At 40.5% G+C, this 26,164-nt stretch overlaps 2 protein-coding genes across 10 annotated transcripts in view; one reads left to right on the top strand and one right to left on the bottom strand.

Annotated features, from left to right (window-relative positions):
• WDR19 (WD repeat domain 19) overlaps positions 1-8,716 on the top strand; it is a 38,139-nt gene extending 29,423 nt beyond the window's left edge. For 4 of the 6 annotated variants that reach the window (XM_048941296.1, XM_048941301.1, XM_048941300.1 and 1 more), the window contains 8 exons: positions 496-592; positions 2,493-2,617; positions 3,252-3,333; positions 4,057-4,207; positions 4,313-4,436; positions 5,642-5,718; positions 6,143-6,263; positions 7,822-7,933. In XM_048941296.1, the coding sequence (XP_048797253.1) occupies positions 496-592; positions 2,493-2,617; positions 3,252-3,333; positions 4,057-4,207; positions 4,313-4,436; positions 5,642-5,718; positions 6,143-6,257 (771 nt within the window). In that variant the 3' untranslated portion in view covers positions 6,258-6,263; positions 7,822-7,933. Of the gene's footprint in view, positions 1-495; positions 593-2,492; positions 2,618-3,251; positions 3,334-4,056; positions 4,208-4,312; positions 4,437-5,641; positions 5,719-6,142; positions 6,264-7,821; positions 7,934-8,037 lie in introns of those variants that run through there. The other 2 variants (XM_048941299.1, XM_048941297.1) reach the window with 2 other exon arrangements.
• Positions 6,428-26,164, bottom strand: part of RFC1 (replication factor C subunit 1) — a 36,785-nt gene continuing 17,048 nt past the window's right edge. For 3 of the 4 annotated variants that reach the window (XM_048941305.1, XM_048941303.1, XM_048941306.1), the window contains exons 5-25: positions 24,427-24,659; positions 23,624-23,698; positions 22,291-22,368; positions 20,757-20,841; positions 20,381-20,667; positions 18,874-18,981; positions 18,161-18,340; positions 17,757-17,861; positions 16,215-16,614; positions 15,309-15,418; positions 13,417-13,531; positions 12,843-12,931; positions 11,836-11,973; positions 11,323-11,418; positions 11,118-11,216; positions 10,501-10,655; positions 10,268-10,385; positions 9,357-9,502; positions 8,723-8,936; positions 7,775-7,966; positions 6,428-7,294 (exon numbers count right to left, since the gene is read on the bottom strand). In XM_048941305.1, coding sequence (XP_048797262.1) covers positions 7,199-7,294; positions 7,775-7,966; positions 8,723-8,936; positions 9,357-9,502; positions 10,268-10,385; positions 10,501-10,655; positions 11,118-11,216; positions 11,323-11,418; positions 11,836-11,973; positions 12,843-12,931; positions 13,417-13,531; positions 15,309-15,418; positions 16,215-16,614; positions 17,757-17,861; positions 18,161-18,340; positions 18,874-18,981; positions 20,381-20,667; positions 20,757-20,841; positions 22,291-22,368; positions 23,624-23,698; positions 24,427-24,659 — 3,119 coding nt within the window. In that variant the 3' untranslated portion in view covers positions 6,428-7,198. The remainder of the gene's footprint in view (positions 7,295-7,774; positions 7,967-8,722; positions 8,937-9,356; positions 9,503-10,267; positions 10,386-10,500; positions 10,656-11,117; positions 11,217-11,322; positions 11,419-11,835; positions 11,974-12,842; positions 12,932-13,416; positions 13,532-15,308; positions 15,419-16,214; positions 16,615-17,756; positions 17,862-18,160; positions 18,341-18,873; positions 18,982-20,380; positions 20,668-20,756; positions 20,842-22,290; positions 22,369-23,623; positions 23,699-24,426; positions 24,660-26,164) is intronic. The other variant, XM_048941304.1, reaches the window with a different exon arrangement.

The following is a 26,164-nucleotide window of genomic DNA, read 5'->3' as shown; positions in this document are numbered from 1 at the left end:
GTGCTGGTGTATGGGAAGTCTGAGACCCTTTTGAAAAACAGAAGTCCTGGTTGTTTTCTTCATCTTGTTTTTTGAAGTTTTGGTTTAAAATCATTTCACCAGTTTCCTTCACATTGAACTAAGCTGTTGGATTGTCACTTCTTGGGCGAACCCTTGGCTGCATTTCCCATTCTTGAATTGCACAACATACCGACAGTACGTAGTGCAGCAAATTAGAAACGTTATACAGTTTATTAGCCAATTGTCCCCTTAGTTTTCAATTCTTTTGAATTTTGAGTGAGCTGGCCCTCACTCACACTGAGCTGTGTGCACCTGGAGCTGTAACAGTGACCGCAGCAAGGGTTTGGAGTGCTCTTCTGCCACCACAGGCTGCACCAGCCTGAGCTGCTGGTTCTCAGCTCAGGGGCCTCATAGCGAGCACGGTGGATGAGGGGAGGAAGGGAACACCATGCTTGCCATTTACCAGCATTAATTGCTTTTGTCTGACTTAATTAGGATGCTAAGTACCTATTCCGCTTGTACATGGCACTGAAGCAATACAGAGAAGCTGCCAGAACTGCTATAATAATCGCCAGGGAAGAGCAGCGTTCAGGTAAGTCGGGTTTTTCTGACAGGACAGCATACGTGATGCTGTGGCCTCACAGTGCTGCAGGTACCATTGTCAATATAGATTATGCTATAAAGCCTTACTCTTTCGGTAAATGCGAAGCTTTTAATTATATTCATTCATTTTTAAGTTTGAAATAGCTTTTGTGAAAAGATGGGGATTCAGAACTGTATATTAAATGCTTGGAAATAAATGAAGTGATGGGAAATTTCTGCATTCTTTATATTCAGGGGTGGAGACTGCTTGCAACTTTTCTGTATAACAGATCTTAGAGTTGCAGTTAAACTACACAGTTTCCAGCTTTGGATTCTGATCCTTCACTCTTTGCATGCTTCAACCTTCAGTAGATGTGTGAAGGAGATGGGCTGTGCCAAAGGGTACCTCGGTGCCTGAGCCTTGTGTTTGCCTGAAGTTACAAACAGAAAAAAGAGAAATAAGAAGGGACAGGGCTAGAAGTGAAATAAGTGTCTCCTCTGCTGGCTGCTTTTGCCATGGCAACAGCCCTACCAAAACACTGCTTTCTTTTCATTACAAATAAGTTAAGAAAAATATCCGTAAAGGAAAAGCAGCAGCCTCAGGAACTGGAGGACAGTAATGCCCATGGAAATTAACATTAATGGACAAACAGCAATGGGCTGAGGCTGGGGCCTTGACAAACGTGTTCTGCCAGGGCAGCACAGCAATAAATAAAGCATTAGTGCTGATAATGTAAGCAGGAAATGTACAGGCTCAAGGGTTTGATTATTCTTTAGCTTCTTTGAATCTGAAAATGTTGTACCTAAGCTGGAGTGTCCCATGTTGTAGTTCATATTCACTGCTTGCTCAGATGTGTTCAGAAACTGTGTCAAAATAAGCCCTGCATTTTTCTCAGTAATATCACCTGTTCTGCAGCAACTGTTTCTTCTGCAGAGGCAGTCAAGGGTTTTTCCCCTCATCCTTTAGGAGACTTCAGCAAGTTTGATTTTGAAGTTTTCACCAGTATGGTTGGTGAAACTTTTCCTTAACAATCCGTTTTACATTCTGTTGCAGTCTGCACTGTGCAGTGCATGCACTTTGGGTGTGCCATTTCCTACATGGTTTTCCCCTAACTTGTTTCTCAGGTAATACTCACATGATATTAAGGCTGATCATGCTGTGCCACGCAGTTCCAGCAGCTTGATTCAATGGCAGTAACAACACACAACAAACTGCTTTGTGCAGATGGAGAGAAGCAATGCTTGGTGAAATAACTAAATCTGAAGTTTTCCTTAAGTGCCTCCAACTGCAAAGAATATGACTTTGTTATGCTCTAATAATGGCAAACAAAGAATGCAGGAAGAATCACCTAGCTAAGAGCTGTCTGACTACACTGAACACATTTTGATGCTGAATTTAACTACGTTTAGAAGTTAATGAGCTCCTGTGGTTTCTACACATCCCTCATCAGTGATCTGGAAGCAGTGCAATGCCACAAATTAACGTTCTCATTTAAGTTCTCTCCCTGAAAGGTTTGGGGTTTGTTGGTTGCAGAGGCAAGGAGCTGCCAAAGCAAAGGATAAAGTGGTTTTCTTAAGTAAAATTACCTTTTCTCTACTTGTTGTGGAAACAGTGTCTCTTGGATACAGCATCTTCCATTTTTAAAGCTTTATTATACAGAGTTGTTATTCACATAAATGTTTTGTTACTGTCTAGATGACTTCTGCAAGTGTATTTTTTTCTTATTTAATTCCCTGGCTGATACTGGTTGGGATCCTGAGACAAACAACTGCTTATGACATTGCAAAGAAATTGTCACGCAGAAGTTTTGCTCTAAGAATCAATGCAGCTTCATGTTTGGCTTCCTTACATTTATTAGGTTACAAAAGAAAAAAAAAATAATTACAATTCAGTGTTGTTTGTTTTTAAGGAAATTACCGAAATGCACACGACGTTCTTTTCAGTATGTATTCAGAATTAAAGACCCAGAAGATTAAAATTCCTTCTGAGATGGCTACAAACCTTATGATTCTACACAGCTATATTTTAGTGAAGGTAAGGAATGGAGAAGCTGACTTTTTACACACGTTGCACAGTCTGTGGTTTACTGAAGTGTGCGGATGGGTGCTCCGTATTCATGAACTGCATTGCCAAGGAGGTTTTAGTATGGACTCCAAGTGCAAGCTAGTGGTGAGCTTCAGGAGAATCCATACCTGTTTGATGCTTCTGCCTCTTTGGTTAGGCTGTTCTCTTTAAAATACTGAATAATTTAGAACCTAAGTATGGCTTCCTATGCATATAGCACTCATACTTAAAAATATGTGCACTGCTTGTACTGTTACTAGTCAGAAGCAGATCACTGCTTTTCTTTAATTGAAATTAGGCAGGGCAGCCCAGGCTATTTCTGGTGGCCAACACCAGTGGCCAGTCAGGAGCAAACCGCTCAGCCTTTGGCCTTTTTGCACCCCCCCTGCCTGCCAGCCATCAGGCAGCAGCCTGCTGGTTGTGGTCTGGAGAGTAGAGAGACCTCTGGAGAACAGCTCCCATTATCTCTGGTTCTTCCTTTAGAACTTGATACGCGCGTGCTCAGTTTCACTAACAGGCTGGGGGCGTGCAGCTGCCCAGAGGACAAACACCAAGAGCAGGAACTGCTCTCTGAAGTCACCTCGGTGTGTTTGTTGTATTCCAGACTCACGTGAAACGTGGCGACCACATGAAGGGAGCACGTATGCTTATACGTGTAGCCAACAACATCAGCAAGTTCCCATCACGTGAGTACTGACAGCGTAAATGAGTGGGCTGTGCTCTGCAGGGCAGCTCAGGAGTCATTGTTAGAAGGTGCCTGGGGTGCTTCCTCAGTAGAGAACCTCCAGGAGAGATTCAACCAAGGTTAATGTGTCCTTGAGCACCACAACTGCAGTGCTAAGTAGCCTGAGCCATGCATAAAGTCTCAGGATGGATACAATCAGCTGATGTTCTGTGAGGTTTTATCACAAAGTTGAAGTAGCCTTCTTTTGAAAAGGCTGCTTTTTTGGCACGTGGAACATGAGAGGGAAATCTTGATGCTGCTGTCATGGATGGCTGCGGTACTGATAGCGCACCTCTCCTCACCTGTGCCCACACAGGCTGTTCCATGGGTCAGTCTGCCTTCTCTGCTAATTCTCAGCCAGTAGTAATCCCTGTTAGTGTTTTATCTTTTTACAGCCAGGGTTCTCTCTCAACACATTGCTACAATGCAGACTTCACACAGCATAGACCAGATTTAGGAGAAACGGTTACAATTGAAACACTTCCAGTGCCAGGCTGTGCTGCAGAGGCACCAGGAAGGAAGAGGTGAACCCCTGGTTCTTGGGTGTGGTTGCAAGAATTGCACAATTTGTGCAGCTGAGTGATACAGAAAAATTCTGTCATCCTTCATCGATGTCCTATTAGCACAAAGGTTTTATATGGTAATGTTAGTACATAATTATTGCTATTGGTTCGTTTTGTTGCAGACATTGTACCCATTTTGACTTCAACAGTAATTGAGTGTCACAGAGCAGGATTGAAGAACTCGGCCTTCACTTTTGCTGCTGTGCTGATGCGACCTGAGAATCGCAATAAAATAGATCTTAAATACAAAAAGAAAATCGAAGCAATGGTCAGGTGAGCAGTGTTCATCTGTACTTCCAAACATTTGCCAGGCACCAGAAGCACTGTTCAAGTTCAGAGAGCTTGAGTTTTTATTCATGTTTGTATGTTACTGCTTAGGCACCCAGACAAAACCGAGGCAGAGGAGCCAACAACAGCCTGTCCCTACTGTGCATTCCAGCTCGCAGAGTGTGAGCTCTTATGTCCCAGCTGTAAGAACAACTTGCCGTACTGCATTGCAACGGTGAGTGCCTCTTCTACACTGTGAGAAGGAACAGAAAGCTGCTTTATTTTTTTTCCATCTGCACTGTGCTACTAGATTCAGGCTAAGGCTTGGCAGTTCTGTCCAAGCTGTTGGCAAATCGGTGACACCCAGACCTCTGGGGCACTTCCCATGTTAAGCACTGGGCCAGTGCTGGTTTCAGTATTAGCGATTGCTGATGCAAATGAGAAGCCCTACTGGTTTTGTTTCTGGGTTCTTTACAGTCTGTTGAAAAGGGACAGTGTACATTTCCCAGTGAGAGCCATGCATCTCACCTCTGACATGTCAACACTGTGGTTAGCTCCTGTACATGAACATTTCATTTCTGCTAGGTCGAAGGGATTTGTCACACTAGAATTACAGAATAAGTACAGATTTACTAAAGCAGGAAGCAAATAAGAGAGTTAACATACTTGACTTTTAATATTAAAACTAAAGGATCAGTCTTACAAAAAATATTAGTAGTTTCTTAAACTGTTTTACTCCATTGGCTTAGTACATGTCTATTTCTGCTTCAGGTATGTAAGCTGTCTCTTGGTTATGGTTCCTTTACATCACCGTAACATCATCAGGGCTGTCATTTTTCTCATACCTTTTGATAGTGTCAAAACAAACCATTGCTGCACGATGTATTAGAGCACAAATTGTTAAACAGTTCAAGGCACTGTTGGGCTTCACGCTGTTGACCACGATACATAAGAATTTTCTGCACCAGAGCCAACAGGAAACCAAAATTAAAAAAAAAAAAAAAGAAAAAAAAAAAAAAAAGCTGTTTCAGCTCTCCTGCTCTGTTCACAGACAGCTGAGCCTCACGTGGCTCTGCTGGCATTTTTTGAACCTCATGCATCACCAGAAGTCTCAGTAACTTTACAGTCACCTCTTTCTACTCCTGTATCTACATGAGCAATATAGAATTGCTAAACTGAAATAATTTTTAAAGTGATAATTGCATTCTTAAATTGATAAAAAAAATAAATACATATTATAGTGAAAACCTTGTTTATCATTTAGAGCTCCTTTTCTAGTCACAGTATTTACACAGTAAGCAAAGTAACACTGTAACGATGGGGTTTTTTTTCATTCCTTAACATTTTTAGAACTCCAGTGCTGAGACTTCTTCCACAGTAACTGCCAGGTGTAGCAGGGGGAGCACCTGACCCTGAGTGACTGCTTTCTCTTGCGTGCAGGGTCGACACATGGTACGGGATGACTGGACTGTCTGCCCACACTGTGACTTTCCTGCCCTCTATTCAGAATTCAAGATGTAAGTTGGGATTTTTTTGTTCTACTGAAAGATTTCAGTGTTCATTCCATCTAACGTACTTTTAAGGCATCACTTTCAAGTGAACCAGCCCAACAGCAGCCACTGGAATAGGAATTTGCACCTAGCACTGGGTGCAGACTAACAAAGCACTCATTTAAATCCTTGTGGTCTAGCACCAGCTGCTATGGTCATGGTCTGCTGCCTTTTCCTCAGCCAGCAGCAGCATTCCTGGTGGGGCTAGCTCTCAAATGTTAAAAAAAAACAAAAAACAAAAACCACACAACTCACCTTTTCCCCAACTAGCCAGAACAGCTGCCACTCCAGCCTGTATCTCTTACACTGCATGTTACAGGACTCTCAGGCACAAATGCTTGATCATGTTACAACCATCCTTTGACCTGTTGCCCCTCTTCCTTTAAAACAGCATGTTACAGACTGAAAACGTGTGTCCCATGTGTTCTGAAACAATCAATGCTGTTCATCTTAAGAAAATAAATGACTGCACGCAGTACCTCAAACAGGATGACATGGACAGCTAAGTTCAGGTATGTATGAGAGCCTCTTTTTGTGGAGCTTTGGGGGTTTAGTTGCTGAGGTTGCAGAGTTTTGGGTTTTTTTAATTAGATAGCAGGGCTCATTTGACAGGGCAATAGCCACGTTTCCCAGCAAGGACAGTTCAGTGCTCAAGAGTTTAACTTACAAGGCTGCATCTCAATCCCTCAGGTTGTTGAGGCCTCAGGTTGTTGAGGTGCAGATTTAACATTTGCCCTTAAGTACACAGAGGGTATTGCTTGCTGCTTTTGGTTTTTTTTGGTTTTTTTGTTTGTTTTGCTTCCTTTGCCCTTGTTCTCATATTCAACATCAATTCTGAGCTCTTATCGCTTTAGTTTCTGTTAAACAGTTCTTAAGTTTTTAGGTATTTTTTCTGGCTTTGATTGCAGCTGTTAAATTTAAACACTACAAATTTTGGAACTAAATCCCTCTCAGCTTTGCTTTTCTATGGCTGTGGGATCAGTTAATTTAAAACAAAAAAAGCCTGATAGATGCAGGAAAGTCAGAACCTCTGCCAGAACATGCTGCACCTTCAGCAAAAACAGAAACCTCATGTGAAACACATTTATTGTAATTCTATACACTGCTTAATTGCTATAATGTACAAATGTGCAGATTAGGATTTACTATTTACAAGATTTCAGTACATAATAACAGAGGATTTATTATAAAAACAGCCCTGTGAAGACTTGCATAAACACCAGGTAACTGCACTCCACATTTGCATCATGTTCATGCTCCCTGGTGCCTGTTCTACAAGAGTAGTTATGGCTTGTAACATACAGCACTGCCCCGTGTGAGAACAGGAGCTACAGCACCTCTATAAGAGGAGCACTGTCAATGCACGGGTTCTGTATCACCAGATCAGTTAAATGTTCCTGACAGAAGTTAGATAAACAAAGTCACCTCCAGAGCAAGATTATTTTCTTTAATGTCTTGTTTTCTCTTTTCTTTTACCTTCTTTTTTTGTTGTTTCTTCATTTTTCTCTCTTTTTGGCAGCTTGGAAGGCTTCACCTTTTTTTGCTACAAAGAGAGTACAGGGAAAGTTTAAAATTCCTGGAGTAACCCAGCAAAAGGTGCAAATCAAATGCAGTGAATTAAAAAGGAAAAAAAGAAAAGGGAGCAGAGGGAAGAACCTCTCTCCCCTTCCCTTTCAAGCATCACATTTTGAAGTGCAGTGGAATACAGACACTGCAACATTGTGACAGTTCCCTGGCTTAGCAATAGATACAGGGAAGTTTGCTGCTGCTGTCTGTAAGGACATGCCCAACACTTTGGTTACATTCATTAATGCAGTACAAAGATGTCTCACGGTGCTCCAACATTCTAGCAGAAAAAAAAAACCAATGAAAATAAACTTTTTTTTTTAATACTACTAAAAGTAAAGAACTTAAGAGATGATGCATTTTGTTTGGTTTTTGATTCTGATGTGACAGGTCCCAGAAAGTTAACATAAAAAGAAAAGTTTAGTTTGGTAGCGTAGTGCTGAGGAAGAGAAATCACCTTGATCATTGCATCGCTTTCAACAGTATCTTGCTCCTCCTCCTCAGATTGGATCTCTTCCACATTCAGTTCTTCATTCAGTTCAGAGGTCCCCATGGATCCTGACTGCCGTCTAGACATCTTCACAGAATGAAGGGAATATGGAGTCAGATGCACCTCTTTGTTGTAGGCACGTGTAAAAGCTGCCTTGACCTGTTAGGAGGGAAGGAAACACTGAGCATCAGCTTAACAGTTTATTTGTATATTTACAATCTCATTTTCAGTTGACATAAGTACTGTACCTGCAAATCCACAAATGGAACAGTGAGTTGAATGGCTGATTGCCCCTCTAACTCATTTCTTTACTGGACTTCTTATAGAAAATCTTACCAGAGAAAACTATCCCTCACTTCTGAAATCATGCCTTACTCCAGTCATCGCTTTTCGGCACTACGTCATTTGTGAACAACTGTCATCAAGGATGGAGTGCAAGGAAGGGTGACATTTCATCCAAAATCTGACAGACACACTGAGAACTCCCTGAGAATGCATTAGTTTCACAAGAAAAGAGCAAATATCCCCCTGGTTTTATGGTTTTGTTCCCCTTTTTTTTCTTAAATGTCTTAATAAAAATATTTTTGAAGTAAAATAAGTGTTGTTACTTACGTATGTTACCTACATTATGTGTTTTACATGTGGCCAAGACAATGCCTCTTCACTGGATGGAACCCAAGGCACAGGGTTGGACACCCATGTTCAGCCTACCCCTAAAACAACTGAGGCCGCATCCCTTAACAGGATGCCTCGACAGCTGAACTGCTATGGATTTCCATGTTCAATTAAATTAGAGTTCACAAGAGTATGCATTTGCATCTTCACCAGCCTTCAGCAGCACATCCATACCATAACTATCATTGTAAGACTTCCTTACAAAGTTGTGAGAAGAAAAGTAAATCTAGTAAATCTTACCTTGGGATCCAACTTTGAAAAAGGGCTGGGTTTACCTCCCCACATGCTTATTTCCATTATGTTTTCAATGTCTTCTTTCATCAGGCAGTAAGAGTCCATGAATGCGATAGCATCCTGTACCCCATCTGCTCCAAAGGCGGTCAGTGGCTGGATGAGTGCATCGCGCAGATGAGACAAATATTCCATATTTACTGTCCTCTTGCATGCCTGGGTTCTTTGTCAAATGGAAAGAGAGAAATAAATCTGTCGAGCTCAACACAGCTCTTTTCTAAACACAGCCTCTAGTTGTCTCTCAGCAAGTGGATGCTCAGCTGCCTTAAGAGCTCACCACAAGCTGAGTTGTACCACATATCTTTTGTCACACTTGGATTAGGGAAAACCTGATGCAAGGTATTCAGCACTCAAAAACCCAAATGTTTGGGGAAACACAGCCCTAACTTAAGAAAGGAAGAAGTGTCTTCATTCTGACTGTTGTCCAGAATAGCGATATAAAAACATCACCAACTATCTGTGAGGACACTTCTAGAATACACATTTAAGATTGTACCAAGGACAGCATGGAGTTACTGGCAAGTAATGAGCTACAGAACAAGATGTCTCTGTTGACACACACCAAGAGTCAGTACTGCCTCACCTCAGGCTCATGTGCATTGCCAGTTCTTGGATGATACGTTCATGTTTGCCCGTAGATGAAAATTTCCCCAGCCAGCTGGGAAAGACAGGGAACTGGGACATGTAACCTCTCATCAGCTCCCCAGGAAGAACACTCGAATAAATAGCCTGAAAGGAATGACACACACATAAAACTCAGAACACAATGGATTCCATCTCACTGACACCCACCTGCACTGCTACACTCGTTTCACTGAAAACAGCTAAGTGAATAGAGAGAGCTCCACACAACACACAGTTCACCTTAAGGCAATCCCAGCTGCTTGTTTCTGTTCATCCCTTTTAGATTTCATCTCTTGTACCACCCTATTTGTTACCATGATGTAAAATATGAGAAGTGATGACTCTTTAAAAGTGTGTTTTCTTTCTAAATAGTTTCTCTGGTTTAGAGTGACACAGACAGCTCATTTCACACCAACAAGCACTATCACCTCCAGGAGATGGACACAGTACAGCAAACACTTCACAAGAACACAGCTGCTAAAAGATTTAATTATGGAGCTATACAACCTCAGAGGTCCCTTTCAACTTGTGGTACAATACATTCTCTGATGCCAGTCGTGGTCCTTTACACACAAAAAAACCCAACCCAGTAGCCTCGTGGCATACATGAGTACTGACATCAGTTCAGATGGTTCTACAGTTTATAGAGAAGGCTTAAGTTTTCTCAGTGTTTCAGAAGACTGCTTCATGATACAGCATGAGGTCATCCATGTCATTTATAGGAAGCTGCTCTACTCCCAGCAGCACAGAAGCATACTCCATAAAGCAGAGACTATAATAGGTCATCAAATTACACTGACATTTTGAGGTTTGAGTCTTACACACTGCACTCCACAGGTAAAGCACACAAAATGAGTGTGGAGTGCTCACCTGTGTCGGTAGAAGGTTCCAGTTCTGCTTGGTACGAATCTGTTTGTCCACCAGATCACCATCACATATACTATCAGCAGCTCTACTCAAGAGCATCAAGTGTTTCTTCAGATCTCCTCTGGAGGAAAAGAGAAATTGATTTTAATACAAAGCAAAATAAATACAGAAAGGTTTTAATTTAAATTTTACTCTTTGTGAAATTCTATGTGAATTTAGGGTATGGAATAACTCACCCAGCAGCAGCAGGTTTCACATGCACATAGTTCTCTTGGACAAAGAGAGGTGCTAGGGAATAGTCATGGAAGAAGAGATCTGATTTGTCTATAAGAGACATACGAGAAGCCTCCTCTCCAGCAGCAAAAACCTTCCGGACAACATCGAAAGGGCCCTAAATGATAAAGGTATTTCAAGAAGTGGGTTGCGAGGCAAACAATTAACACTCAGCACGGTGTCAAGAGAATTACTACAGTGACTGCACACAGCAGTGTCTGGACTCATCAGCACAAGCTCAGTGTCTGGTACTGTCCCTTTTGAATGTGCCTTTTCAATAGTGCCTTGCCAGTTTTGAGAACTGAGTTCTAGTATTAAAAGAATTTCCTCCTAAAGACAGCAATCAAAATGAGAAGAGATGAAGTATGTATCTTCCTCAGAAGACAGCACATCAAAATATGGAAGTCAGTGCTGGATTAACTGCTGGCCCATTACTTGTGGCAAGACTGACACGTACTGAAAACATTTGACAGCACCTTGCACATCTAGGCTGTCAGTGCTTCACTTCAGAAGATGCTTACAAACCCAGTAATGGTACCGAAATATCACACTACCAGTCAGCCCCACATTTCACACGTACCAGTTTGATATCCTTTTTGGCTCTGCCGGCGCCTGTTTTGGCCTCATCGTAAGTCAGTGATTTGTCTTTTGCACACCACATATTGAGATTATGCAAAACCTGGAAAATGCAAGTGACAACGTGGTAGCATAAAAACACTTCAGAAGAAAAGAAAAAAGCCTAATCTCTATACCTAAATTCATGCTCATGCTGAAATGGCACTGACCTGTCTGATGTCTTGATTTGCTGCCAGGATTATCTCGTTCATAGCAGGGGGTGGAATTTTCAAACCTTCTTTAAATGCAATAGACATCATGGCACCCTGTAACACAAACAGTTCTGAGAAACTGACAGAGATTTCCTATTAATTCCTTCCCTTACAGAGCACGTTATCAATGTGCTGGGTTGTTTTGTTTTTTATTTTAAATTAAGTATAATTTAAACTGTTTTCTTTGTGAACATACAAGTCAAGTCAGTCCTTGACACTGGTATGAAAAAAAAAAATCATTTTCAAAAAAATCCTTGGATGTATTTCAGATGGACATCTATATCTGAATGGCTTTGAGATACTTGAGTCTTTCCTCCCATAAAGCCAGACAGCCCCATTTGGGAAAGCAGAGTAACTCAGTGAAGTGACCTGCTGAGTTTCAAGCAGTGTTTTCCAATTCTCTATGAACTGTGCCACACAGAGATAAGATTGCTGCTGGTAATTCAGTATAAGCCATGCAGCCATCTTTACCTTAATCTGTTCCAGACGAGGTCTCTGAAAACGAAGATCAAAACAATAGTGGACCAGGGAACGAATTTTCGGATGGTTTCGATCGTTACACATACAGATGATGGGGATCTTTGTGTGTCTAATCAAACCAATCAGTTCCTGCAATTTAAACACATTGTAACAATTGCATCAAGTACCTCAGAAGATGAGAATGCTTAAATTGTCATATCAAGCAGCATTAGTCCTTGCCTTAAATCAAATCTTTTTAAGATTGAAGTCAATAAACCAGCTCCTTGCTTTAATTGTATTTCCATAGTGAAAATGTTGCCCCTTTTTCCTACTTTTTCTGCATGTTATTCTCTTGAGCTCCAAGAGTACTGACATCTAGCCAAAGATCAGTTTGACCCAGACTGTGCCCAGAGGGAGCACCCATCTTCAACCATTCCCTGCCACAAGCAACGAGGAAGCAGAAGTAAAAAGATCAAGTGTTCCCTGCTCAAATAACTCAGCCCTGCACATTGAGCTTAAGCTACCATAGCAATCTTTGGCTGTTCTAATGGAGGTGAAATTCAGTTCAATTTCAGATCATGCAAGGTAAATACATGTATCTGACCTAAAGGTCTCTATGCTCTTTGTCAAAGTACTGCACTGGCCACTGTCTACTGAAGAAGGCAACTGTCCTAAGCTGGATTACAAACCTTCCACTGCTGGCAGACATCAGCTGCAGAGAGCATGCGATAAATTCACCCTCCAAGAATAAACATCTATGGTGCACACAGCTGAGCTAAAAGGTTTGTGTGTTTATTTGTTCTGCAGAGATTGGTGGTTTTGTTTTGTTTGTTTTTCTAAACTAAATGTCTTTTTTCCAGTTCTATCACTGCGTAATTCTCACACAAAGATACATCACTAAAACAGGTCAGTGAACCATAATCTGGAGGGACTGCGACCCACGGCTGAAGACAACAGAGAGGCATGAAATATGGCATGCACTCTGCAATGGTATCAGCTAATAACTGTAGTAGTTTCACCTGAATCCCTCCTCTGTCTTCATTGCCTGCCATACCATCCACTTCATCCATGATCAATACATGTTTCCCACTAACTGATGAGGATGTGCCTGAAAATGAATATGGACAAGAAAATGAGATTGCAATACAATATTTTATTCCTAAGGGAATAAAACAGGATCTTGCTCAGTTTTATCCAGTGTTTCACACATTATGAAAGCCCAACCTAGACAGCTGAAGCAGCGATGAACCTTTTGTCTGAGCTTTGCCAATGTGCTGATATGGAGTTTATGTTTACAGAACAGAGCTGTCTGTAACTCACATCACCGTCCCAAAATTAACTGCTGGGCAACAGAAGAACAACTGCAGAGTCCTTCAGCAGTCTGTGCTGATTAACAGCTTATCCTCTTAATAACAGGATTTAATCCTATGTTGAGGATGAATTAGCACAGCTTACTAAATCAAGCTACTCTTATTTGAGCCTGATCACTTCCACATGATGAGCACATCCAATTCCTAACATGACTGTGCAGTAAGGAAGCTCTGTCCCTCCTGTAACTGCTTACAGCCAAGCCCACCTTCAAACAACACATACCTGAACAGAAATCTTTGATGGTGGTGTTGTTCAGCGATTCAGCAACTACTTCCTTTAGACTGTTCTTACTTCGAGTGTCACTGGCATTCAGCTCCACGTAGCTGTACCCCAGTTCCTAGTCCAAACATAAAACCATACAGAAAAGTGAGACCACACAGACTGGTGAAGAACAACAGCATACTCAATTTGAAACAGTATTTTCAGAATTCAAGAAGAAAGCTTTCCCTACATTACTTCCAAATCTTATCTGTGGCTTTGATTCCTCTCTCCCTTTATCCTCTATGTTCTCACACTCCAGAAATACTTATAATCAAGCATGGAATAGACATGCCAAAAAGAGAACTGTTCCACCTCTCACCCCAACCCAATCCCCTCAAAAAAAAAAAAAAAAAAAAGAAAAAAAGGGGCAAAGATTTTGCTGTGAAAGATAAAACTCAACTGTCCCAAGGGACAGAAAGAGAACTATGAGCCAAGGCTGGCTAAACTCTATAGTACTTCCAGATGAGTATCCAAATCTCACGCACAGAGTCAGGAAAAGCAACATGCCACATCCCACAGAAAGCTGATGGAAAGGAGAAGCTTTTAACTATTTAGCAGCTAGAAAATACATGACTCCCTCCGCAGCTGCACCGCTTCACAGCAGGGCTTGTCTGCCTGCAGTCCCTGAAGGAACATAAACCAGCTGCTCCTTTATCAGCAAACTCTCCCAGCACATGCATAGAGCTGCAGCAGGGTACTGCACACAGCTTTATTCCTGTAGCTTGGGTAACCCAGTTTTGTTAGCCTTGTCTGAGAAGCAGAGCTAAGCACACTGCAGAGAGACCTACAGCAGCCGTGTGTGAGCTAGGTGGAAAAGCTAGAAGCAGAAAGGCTGCACCAGTGCAGAAATCAGCACAAGTCAGCACACTCAGCTCCAGGTGCAGCAACAGCCAGGGAAAACAGCTCTGGGTTATCGACCCTTGGGTTGGCACAAAGCTCTGAGGCCTCTGGAAATGGGGAGAGGGATGAAAGAATGAAAAGGCTGACGTTATTTTTAACATTTGAATTGTAGAGAGAAGGTGAGCCTTATTTCCCAGTACAAAAGACCAGACAGCCGATAATTCTTCCTGACCCTTGCAAGCTAGCAGTATCTTCCTAAGAATTCTTGAGAGAGAGATCTGTAGTTAAGAACAAAATCATCTGTAACTCACCACAGTATCACTATTAATAACTTAGCTTTAAAGGCATTCCTACCATATGGAGTCCCCAGCTGACTGCCATGAAACAGTGGAGTACAGTGTTGCACTGAGTTTGCAAAGACTAATTTCTAAATTCAGATTTTGAAATGGACACCCAGCTCTGTCAGTTTCTCTCATCGTAAAGAGACAGTCAAGTCAGGGAAAGGTATCTCTGTTAGTTTATAAAATAAAAAAAAAAAAAACAAAAGTTTGCCAAAGGCAGTTTCAAAAAGCTTGCCAGAAATCCAGTGCCTCACCACCCTCTGAGAAAAAAGTTCTCCCTAATACCCAAACCAAATCTCTCATTTAGAGCTATTACCTCTAGTGCTATCACCGCACTCCCTGAAAGAGACCCTTCTCCAGCATCCCTGGAGATCCCCTCCGTTAAGCACTGCAAGGCCACACTGAGGACTCCATAGAGCCTTCCTCCAGGCTGAATATGCCCACGTCCCTCAGCCTCTCTTTGTGGAAGAGGTGCTCCAGTATCTGACCATCTTTATGGCCCTCCTCTGGGCCACCTCTAAGTCTGTTCTGACTAGGCAGAGCGAGGCTGGGAGCAGAACCTGATAGTTCAGGCAGTAATCACCTGCACACATCCATATAAAGGATCAGTATAAAATAAAGTCTTGGGAACCAATTTTCAAATTTGAAAACTAATGATTAACGAAGACTCACCTTACAAACTAAAGAGGCTGTGGTAGTTTTACCAACTCCAGGTGGACCAGAGAGCAATGCTGCTTTAAAACTAGAACCATCATCTTTGCCTCCAGATTTGTTGGTCTTTGCTATAAAAGAAGATTCCAGGTTTTACATACATATATAAACTGCACATTTTATGTAAACCTTTGAAGATATCAACTATTACAGGAGTTTCACATTTAAGGCTTGATACGAGTATCAAAAATAAAATATACACACATCTCAAGCATATGGGCAAAAGCAGTTTAAACTGTACCAGGTAAGATTCTAAACTGAAATATTAATGCAATAAAACTATTTCAGCCATTTTCTGACAGCAATATCATAGGGAACAACACCACAGAAGAAACCAACTACCTGTGACAGCTGCAGCAAAGCTTAACTACTACTTTCTCACAAAAGAATGCCTGTAGGGTTGTTCACTGCACATGACAGTGGCTACTTGTCAGAGAACCTTAACTACTCCTCTCGTTCCTCATGCATGAAGCCAGCCCTCTAGACATATTGCTAGCCCACATTTTCCCCACGTGTACAGCCAGGTTAGCACTGATGACTATTTCTCTCGGTGAAAAAGAATTGAAATAGCCTGGATGCTATTTATATAGATATTACTGCTAGATTTTTTTTCATCTGCTTTGGAAAACAACAGTCACATTTAAGAAAATACCACACAGTACCTTCAGACAGAAGTAGGGGGTAAGTGAGCAACTGCTTCAACAAAACACTCAGGCTCAACTGTTTCTAAAAACCTGCATCTGAATTTAGAGTCATTCTGTTCATACTGTGTAGAGTTGCTCTCCCATCACAGAGAGCCCCCACCAGCATATGGTACCAAGCAGTGCAACTGGCACGGAAGAACAGAGAGAAGTTGACCATGCTCACCACCTTGTCCATCTTCTGAGGTATTCCTGTGCCAGCTTCGGAGCCATCGGAGGAGTTTATTGGCACAGCTTTGCTCCCCCTGCTGTCCAATTATCGCCTTAAGAGATGCAGGCTTGTATTTATCTACCCAAAGTAATGCCTCTGTTTTATTTTCACTGCTCTCAGAAACCAAGGTCCCCTTATGTTTGGGGGCTTCTTTCTTCACCATAGTTTGATGTTCAAAGTCCTTCAGCTTTCGAATGGCAGTAGCTTCTTTCGTGACAGATCTGCAGGTACCTCCCTTTTCAGGTGTACGATTACTTTTCTTTCTGTCAGCTTCCCTTTTGAGAGGACTAAAATTCCTTTTGCCAGACTCTGTTTTCTGTGGTGTCTTTTTCTGTCTTGATTCTGCCTTCTTTGCCTTAGGAAAATTAAACAAAAATTGAAAAAATATATATTAATTAACGTGCTGTGCTTGAACATATGCAGAGGCATGCATAAGAAAGTCACAGAGCTTGTGTACTGATAAACACCCTGAAGTAAACCAAGGAACGTTCTCTGAAAATTAAGCCACTGTTAAACAATGCCACCAGGTTGTGTAGCAGAACCCACTACACAAAGTGTCCAGGTCAGCCCAGGAGTAGTCCAACTTGCAGCACTCTCCTTCCTCACTGAGTGTGATGTATTATGAAAAGAAATCACTTGAAACCAATGACTGTCAGGTTGCAGAGAACAGGCCTTCCATCAGACACATACAGAGGAGAAGTGCAGATCTTAAACAACAATTCCAAGTCTCAACTCTAAAAACAATTTAACACTAGGAACACTTCCAGGAAACACGTTTTCAAAAAAAGCGAAGCACTCCTCTCAAGTACACACTTACAAGAGAACTGCAGCAGCAGTCATTTAAGAAAGCAGAGAAGGTATTTAACCCAAAACAAACAAAAAGGGAGCAAAAGCAATAGGTACAACCTCAGAGCTGCTTCTTGGGATGACATCAACAGTATATTTACATGTGGCAATTTATGTCTAGACACATCAGAAATAACTGCAATATCTATGCCAAACATAGCTTTTTAAATTTTTTTTATTTATTTATTTTTTACAACATTTTATCAGCCACTACAGGCTAGATTTAATCGTACATAACTATATTTAGTATGGTTTAGGAGGTTCTTTGTTTGTTTGTTTTCAGTAAAGCCTGTTATCTAAACACATGGCTATTTATAGCTCTAATATGCACCAGTACAGTCTCTGGGTACCATATAAAAATCAAAGAACAAAGAATGCTAAAAACTAAAAGCCATCTAAGAGGATAGAACAATCCCTCAGACAGCTACCTAAAATACCTAAATGTGAAAAACAATGTCAGAGAATAAAAAGGTTATAGTAAACCTTATCATTCCTCGGTAGAATTTTTAAAACACAAATACAGTTCTTCAGTTTCAATTCTTTTAAGCTATGAGGCCAAGCTGACAATCACAGATAAGGCTACTGTTCAGTGAATAAAAGATCAAAGCACTCTGCAATTAAAAAAGAAAAAAAATGAATAACCAAACCAACCTCTGTTTCAGCTGCCAGCTCATACTTGGACTTCTTGCCCGGCATGGTTCGAACAAGATCAAATAGGCCATCCTCATCAATTATTTTTGTCCCTAAAGCCGATGCCTGGGGGCAAAAATAAGAATTAAGAGTATGGTAAATGAGAGCTACATAATTCACTTCAAGATCCTTTCAGCAAAGGCTACGTTTACAAACAAAACAAAAAGCAACAGAAGGCTGTTGTTCTTAATGTATGTGTGCATAAACAAAAATAAACTGAAATCTAAAAACTGGAACTAACTATGCTAAGTAACTTTTCCTTTTTAACACGTTTGTAATGCTCACTCTTTGCAGAGGATAAATGAAAAAGTCAAGTCAAGTAAATTATTTCTTTTTGCTTCCACTTCCTCAGGCACAGTGCTCACCTTCTCACACTTAGACTGCCCACAGTCTCGTCCCATAACCAGATAGTTTGTCTTCTTGCTGACATTGCCAGTCACTTTTCCTCCATAACGTTCAATCAGAGACTTGGCCTCATCTCTTTCAATGGACTCCAGAACTCCTGTAATTACGAATGTCAGGCCTTCCAAGCAGTTTTCAGCTCCCTGACAACCATAACATGGAAAATACCATTCAGTGATGCAGTTCTACAAATACTCCTTCAACCACGAGTTGTTGTGGTTTTTGTTTTTCAAATCTTTACCATGTCAAGTGCTCTATGAAATTTTAAAAATTAACCCAATCTACCTAGCTATAGATAACAGGTGCAGAAGTTCAGAAACTATTAGAAGGAACTGCTCTCAACAATACTTCACATGTTGCTAACCTGACCCTATCACATTCCTAACACTTTCTGCTTCAAGCTCAGCAATGTCAGTCAAAGGAGTGACAGCAACCTTCAAACACTAAGACCAGTAACTATTTTACATCAGCATGGCTTCATAAGCCAGATAAGGAATTTCTTTTCTCAGTATATTTTCTTGCATTCAATCACTGCTTGGCATTCCAATTTAGCTCCCCTTCCCCCCATGAAAAAAACCTCAAATAGTGCAGTTGATGCTTGTTAGAACACTTGTAACCAGAAGCCTATGATGCACACCACTTCTAGGTAGAGAAGTTCTACTGTAGCCAAGCTTACTTGAGGTATCTCTTTGGAACCCAGAGCTTTCGGACCCTCGCGATTGAGGAAGCTTCTGTAGGCTTGATAGTTGCTTCGTCTCTTTTCAGAGTCCTCAGGACTTATAGACTTGGGCAAAAGAAAAATACATACATGGTGCATATAAAAACACATTTATTAGATACATAAAATGCAATGAAAAACGCAAGGATCGCAGTGTAAATAATTCCTATGGAACAAAGATAAAGGAGAATTAAATGTCTGTTTTTATGTACTAAAAAGTAACACCAAAGCCCGTGGGATTTTTTTGTTGCTGTTTGGAAAAGGAGGTTGTGAGGCTTTTTTTTCTCTGAGGTGGGGAAAGTGAAGGGGGTGCTTATGGTGATTTTTTTCAGTCATACTCTGTTTTATTTAAAGAACTGTATCCAATATTTATTCTCAGTTTTCATATCTTTATCTGTACTCAGCATATATGTGTTCACTTTACTAATGAAGTCATTACTTTAAATTCACATCCAATTTGATTCCAGAATGATGATCAGTTACTGACATGCTATAGTATACTATACTAAGAAGTAGAAATGCTAGAAGTAGATTATAAGTCATGGAAGCTTTTTATTTTTTAAATTTAATTCGGGTAATAAAAAGGGAAACCATGAAATTACCAAGGTTGGAGGAGATCTCAAAATCAAGTCATCAGCCCATCAGCAGCGTGCCCACTAACCATGTCCCTCAGTGCCACATCCATGTGGCTCCTGAATGCCTCCAGGGATGGCGACTCCACCATTTCCCTGAGCAATCTGTGCCAATGCATCACCACTCTTATAGAGAAGAAACTTTTTCTAGTATCCATCCTGAACCTCCTCCATTGCAATTTGTGGCCATTACTTCTCACCCTATCAAAATGCCACAGGCTTTCTTCTCCCACTTGCAACTATTATTTACATGCAAAAAAAAAAAAAAAAAAAAAAGATATTTTTATTTTATGACTAAAAGGTACATTTTGCAGTAGCCAACAACTGTTGGAATATGTTCAATCACTTGTTACTGAATCAGACAGTTAAGAGAACACTGAACTCCATTCCTATGTAACATTTTAACAGTAAGAAATATATTTCAGAGACAGGAAATTTCAGAGGGAGGGGAGAAGAAAATAAGTGATGTGTCTTTAGAAGTATAGCGTTCACAAAATCACCTCTGTTTCATTTGCTGTCAAAAATCCTGCATTACACAGGCTTTCAGGAAGTTAAATGAGAAAAAAGCACTTCACTGATGTTTCAGTGTTTGTGCACATCTTGGTGAGCATTAAAAAATGCTCAATTCCTTCATCTGTATTTGTCCAGCTAATTTATCTCATACATTTCTAGAATTGCTAGGAACTGGAGTTCTACTAAGATTCTAAATTCTTAAAAAAATCACCCAAAATACACACAGAAAAGTACATGGATACAACAGTGACACACACACAAGAGAATTGCTTTCCTGTAAGCTCCACCAAGACAACTGTGTTCACATAAACAGCTCCTACCTCAGCCTTCTTAGGAGAAATTTTCTCCTTCTTGGGTGTTCTTTTCTCCTCTTTCCCCGTAGCATTTTTTTCTTTTGATATTAAATTTTGAGTGCCACTTTCCTTTTTAGTAGTCTCCTCCTTCTGTTTTAGAGCCACAAGCTTCGAGGTAGGTTTCAAAGGCAAGGTTTTCTCCGTCACTGCCCTTGCTATTTCACCATCAGATGACCGTGGATGTAAGTTAGGCTCTCTTGAATTTTCAGATTTAGTTTGTTCTTTTACTTCAGCTGCCGAGTTTGTTGCTTTTGCTTGAAAGAGGCAAAGGAGTGAGAGTACATAGGTAAGAACATACTGAAATTTGAAAACATTTCACCAATCCACCCTATTAGAAACCCACCTCTATGGGATTGTTTGTATCTTCCCATCACATTAGGGCTGCTCTTGATGCTCAACACCGTTTGCTCCTCCGAATCTCTCCGGGCCTAAGCAAACAAATGATGCCAATCAGAAACGTGTGTCCCAAAATGCCATTAAGTGTTTGTTTCTGTTTGTTTGTTTTATAACTGTTCAGTACATCAGACTGAATGACGTGCACAAAAAAGCTGCTCCCTACCACAAGCGAGAATACTATCAACAGCCAGCAGATGAGCAAATCCTACATTCAGCCATACACGTAATTGTTTTTTAATTCAAACAGCAGACAAACTTCCAGTTTGTATGTTTCAACTCTCATAGCAGTAGCACTAGCAGAAGTGTTTGCAATATCCAGAAAAGCTATCCTAACTTCCAAAACCCTGGATGTGTAACACAGGAACTGTTTTACTGTACCATAAGTGGTCCTGCGCCTCACACCACAAGCTATGGCAACTAGGAGAACTCCCATCACTGGGGTTAGAGATAAAACTGAAGATCCCTGCTTGCCCCTTCTCTCTGAAGATGGAGCATATTCTCTTCCTTCCTTTCTCTCCCATCACTTCTCACCATTCTGTGCCCTTAACTCACTTTTCTTGATCTGGTCCTCAGGAAACAGAGGAGCTAAAGCTGACCTAAGGTATCAGCCCTCAGCATGTCACTTCACTTCAGGTATTAGAGAGACGAGCAGACCATTTCTGTGAAATGAGCAGGGATGGATGTAAAACTTTAACCTAAAGGATATGATCCTTTCCATCACAATCACTGTTCAAATGAAGAGCATCACTCATAAGTGTGTACATTCCCTTGGAACTGAGACTGGTTCAAAAGCAAATCTCAGCATGTTGTAGATGACTGCAAACGAAACAAACTATCTCACAGGAAAAAAAAAAATCCACTGTGAGTTCCTAAATTCATAAAAATCAAATTTGGATCAAGATCGTGAACTGTGAATGGTTGGAGAATGGAAAAATTATAAGGAGGATCATTCAACTATTTAAACCCTTCTCATACTTTAGGTACATGCCTTCATCCATTGAGATCATACATGGAAATAATAGTTAAACCACTGGTCTCAGCTGTGGTATGGCAGTAACAAAGGCTTTTTGCCAGACAAAGTGAGTGACCCACTCACTATAAGATGAAACCTACAGACAGGTACACGTGTCATGACACAGATGATCTCCACTAGCAGAAGGAACAGAGGAGACAAAGCAGCTTAGATGTATCCACAGACAACTGAGACAGACTTCATTAGAACTATAACTTAGATTTACATTTCAAGACAAACAGCACAAAGATATATTCATGTTTGCTGCTAGCAATGACAATTTACTGAGTGAAGAAATCCCATGAAGAAAGTGTAAAAAAGTATGTTATTTTCATGCAAGAAGAATTTTTTTGCTATTTTTAAGGCATTTGTGTGGAAGCTTCTTAATTTTAGACACAGATGAGGTGTCTCAACAAGATAACCCCTAGCAATACAATTTCGAAAAACCAAAGTTTAAAAAGAATTCAACCTTTTTCTTCTGTGGTGTTTCATCCAACATTGCCAAAGTTCTAGCAAATTCTTCATCTTCATGCAGCTGTCTCTCCAGCTGGGAGGAGAGAAAAGAAGTTTTAGAGAAAGGAAGTTTCAGTTCTACTATCTTTTAAAACTCTCTACTGTTCGAGACAAAAATATCTAAAATAAGATGGCATATAATTGGGGTGGGTAGGAGGGAAGGGGCAGGAAGATGGGAATATCCTACCAGCTTACCAGGTACAAATAAATTTCTGAAGGTGGCACTGCAGAATGACTTGTTGCCCCAGAAATGACATAAATAGTGCAAAACTAGAGTTTGAGTTTGTTGCACCAGACGTGTTAACAGGCCCATACAATCTGTTTTTGAAGTTGTTTTCTGTCCCTTCAGATCTTTGTTTCACATAGCAAGGTGAATGCAACTCTATGGTTTCAATTGATCTTGGGGTAACCTCTTCTATCAAACATGGCCCTTTGGGGAAAACCTCTCTTCCTTAATTCAGTGAGCATCACTGTAAGTAAATACCGACCGCTCTTCCAACAACAAAATCATTTCATTACTATCCTAATGTCTAACATGCCACATTGTAAGACTCAAGCAGATGACCTTGTAACAATAATATACCACAGGCACTGTTTTTATGTGCCCATAATGATTAAAAGAATGTCTTCCTTGTTTCTCCTTGATAGGGGAAGGGCACAGATTACCAAACACAAACCAGACTGAGGCAGATACGCACCTGACAATGCACATTCCTCTGATTATACGTCAGATGATTACAGAGTTATAGTCACACAATTGCTGCTTTTGTTGGAATCAACTCAGTTTTCCTAACATATTATTTAACTTTCCAACACAATAAAGCCAGATTTATCACACCTCTGGGGATGTCAAGGATAAGGTCACGTTTTGCACCTAAGATATCTATTTCTAAGGATGCTCAATACTACCAACGGGAAACGAACAGATTTTCCCAGAGTAAAGCCAACACGTGTGACAAGTGTGCCTTTGCCTCAGGGAATAAAACACATACAATTGCAAGGAAGCAGAAAACAAGTTCTGTGTGAAAAACAAGACTTTAGACACCTGCATGGGTAGAAACTGTCTGCAGAGACAGAAAATAGGTGAAACGTTCTATTTAAGTAACTGAAATAATGGCTATAAATCACTGCCTGACTAAGTTTTCATAAATCTACAAGAGTTCAAGCAAAACAGAGGTGCGTGTGCACATGTAATTTATAGGATCCACAGAGAGTCTATCTTCATTTCTTAACATTTTAAGTTAAACAAACTGCCCCGGCATACAGCAACAGATTTACACAGCTCTTACCTCCGAATCTTCTTCAAGCTGCAGTTGCCTAGCAATGGCCTCATCATCTAGTGTGCTGTCTGCGCTTTGTGAAGGCTATATGTAGGGAAAAAAAAAAAAAACAGACCAACAGTTCAGTTTGCTCAACATTTTATAAAAACTTCATTTTGTGTACTTCTAGAAAAGGACTGGTAAGTAGACACACAGCATTTTGTCCCTAACCTATACACATTTAACCAGGACTGTTTTCAAGAGGTTTTGCTATCCAAAACAAAACCACGGTGTAACCTGCGTATCGCTTCTTCAAATGGTACTGAACATCTCTAAAGCTACCACAGCTGGTCAGCTTCACAGGGCCAACAACTACACTGTCAATTTTGAACTTCCTCCACACTACACTTGCTTTGTTATTCCATGAATGCATACACTATAAAGCTCTGGAAAACAACATTATTCCTCTTCCCCCTGTACAAGCTCACCACACCCCACCTTCACCCTTCTCTAAACTATAAGCTACCTCTTTGTTTACTCCTCTCATAAAACTGCTGTAATATTTTAAGAAAAGTTACGGGGGAAAAAGCAATAAAGAAAGCACTGCTTCCAACTTTATGCTCTCTTCTCAAATATAGAAGCACTACTCTACAACTGTATTTGCAGACTTGATATGCTTGTATGTACTGTCAAAATTGCCCTTACACTTGAGTGGTTATGAAAAAGTAACCTTAAGCAGTACAAAAGGAAGAATCGTTTGAAGGCCATTAAGTAAGCCATTTTGTTCTGCATTCAGACACAGAGAAACCTAAAGGAGCACCATCAGTACTTACTTCTTTCCTTTTACTCGCTACCAGTTTCTTTTCTGACCGCTGGACACTTCTTGTCCCAAAGTAATCAAGAGCTGAGGTGGGAGTCAGTTTCACTGGAGATAATGGTTTGGTTTTAGCCTGTGGCTTTACATCTCCTTTTTTCACTGCTGCTGTTCCTGGACAACTGATTGCTGATGTCCCATTCTCCTTCCGTTTCAGGGAAATTCTCTTGTTGACAAAGTCATCCTCTTCATCTAAATATGAAGAATATTATATTACTTCTGATACGTGGTTCTCATAATGTCCAGAGAATTACTTTGGTCAGGTTACATTAACATAGACCCTAAGACAATACTAGGCATGTTTGAAGTTGATTTGGCGCAAAAGAGGGAAAATAAATAGCCACATTCCATAACATAATATTTAGCATCTAAATAGCGTAGCTAAGTCTGACTAAATTGATTGCTAAAATAAAGCTTCAGGTCTTCAGCCTGCATAAACACATTCATCTTATTTACAAAGGTCTGCAGAGTGTCTTCCCCTCTTACATAAGATAGCACATGAACAGAAATACAGGTCACTGAAATCTGAACTGCCATTCAACTGCACAGCACAACTCTTGAAATAACATACATAAAATAAATCTAGCTTTGTGCTTCATTTGTTTGCAGTATTAATAGATCACCTAATATATGCTTGGAACACTAGAACACTGTACTTACAAGCACCTGCAGTAGATTCTCACATATGATTATAGGGTATGAATAATTACTTAGTTATTTGTCAAGTCCTGCTCACACCTTGTGAGTGCTTTAGCAAAATGTGCTGTTAAACTATCTCTGCTTAGTCACACATTCTAGGAGCTATCTTCTATCCTCTGTATTTCTGCAGTTAAACTCGCTGTCCTTCCAGTACACCCAGAAGCATCTCAAAGAAATGCAGCCATTTCAGAGAAAGCAGGAATCACACAGGAGTTCAACACACAAAACCAGATTTTTCAATTAATAAAAAAGAATGACACCTCCAAACACAGGAGGCGGAGGAAGCAGTACACACAGTAGCAATAAGTATTAGCCCACAGATCACTGAACAAAAACAGAACTCAATTTTAGCTCTTAGGATTCATAACATCACAGAGTGGCCTAGGTTGGAAGGGACCTCAAGGATCACAAATCTCCAACCCCCTTCCAGAGGCAGGGCCACCAACCTCCCCATGTACATTGTTTTCTAGCAATGGAAAACAGAAAGAAAGCTTGATGGTCTTCCATTCATTCTGGATCCAAACTCTTCACACAGTCAAATCAATAAAAAAGATCACCAAGGACTTCAAGGAGTTGTGTGTCACCTTGTGAAGCCCTGCTGATAGGTATACAAATGAAACCCTATCACTGAAGCATACAAAAAGCTATGGATACCACTGCCAAACCATCAGATCAATGTAACACCATAGAAGAAAAACATCACTTTTTGATTAGTGATAAAAACACTTTCTTGTGAAATCTTCTAAGAATTCAAAAGGCATAAGAAGCAAACTGCAAGTGAAGCCCCAAACTGAACAAGGCAATACAAAAGGAATAAGGCTCACTGACTGGCAAGAAACAGAGGCAGTCTTATTTGCATGCCCCTAACTGAAGTCTGGTTTTACTTCTCAAGATGTAGATGTTTTGATCACTCACACAGCACATCATGCACAAAAATGTTCCAAGCTGCTTTATAATTATATTTAAATTCACATTATTATTGCTACCATACATTAATT

The sequence above is a fragment of the Lagopus muta genome, chromosome 4 (assembly GCF_023343835.1).
Source record: "Lagopus muta isolate bLagMut1 chromosome 4, bLagMut1 primary, whole genome shotgun sequence".
Taxonomy (NCBI): domain Eukaryota; kingdom Metazoa; phylum Chordata; class Aves; order Galliformes; family Phasianidae; genus Lagopus; species Lagopus muta.
The sequence above is the reverse complement of the archived record's forward strand: the minus strand, read 5'-3'. Positions and strand labels throughout refer to the sequence as shown.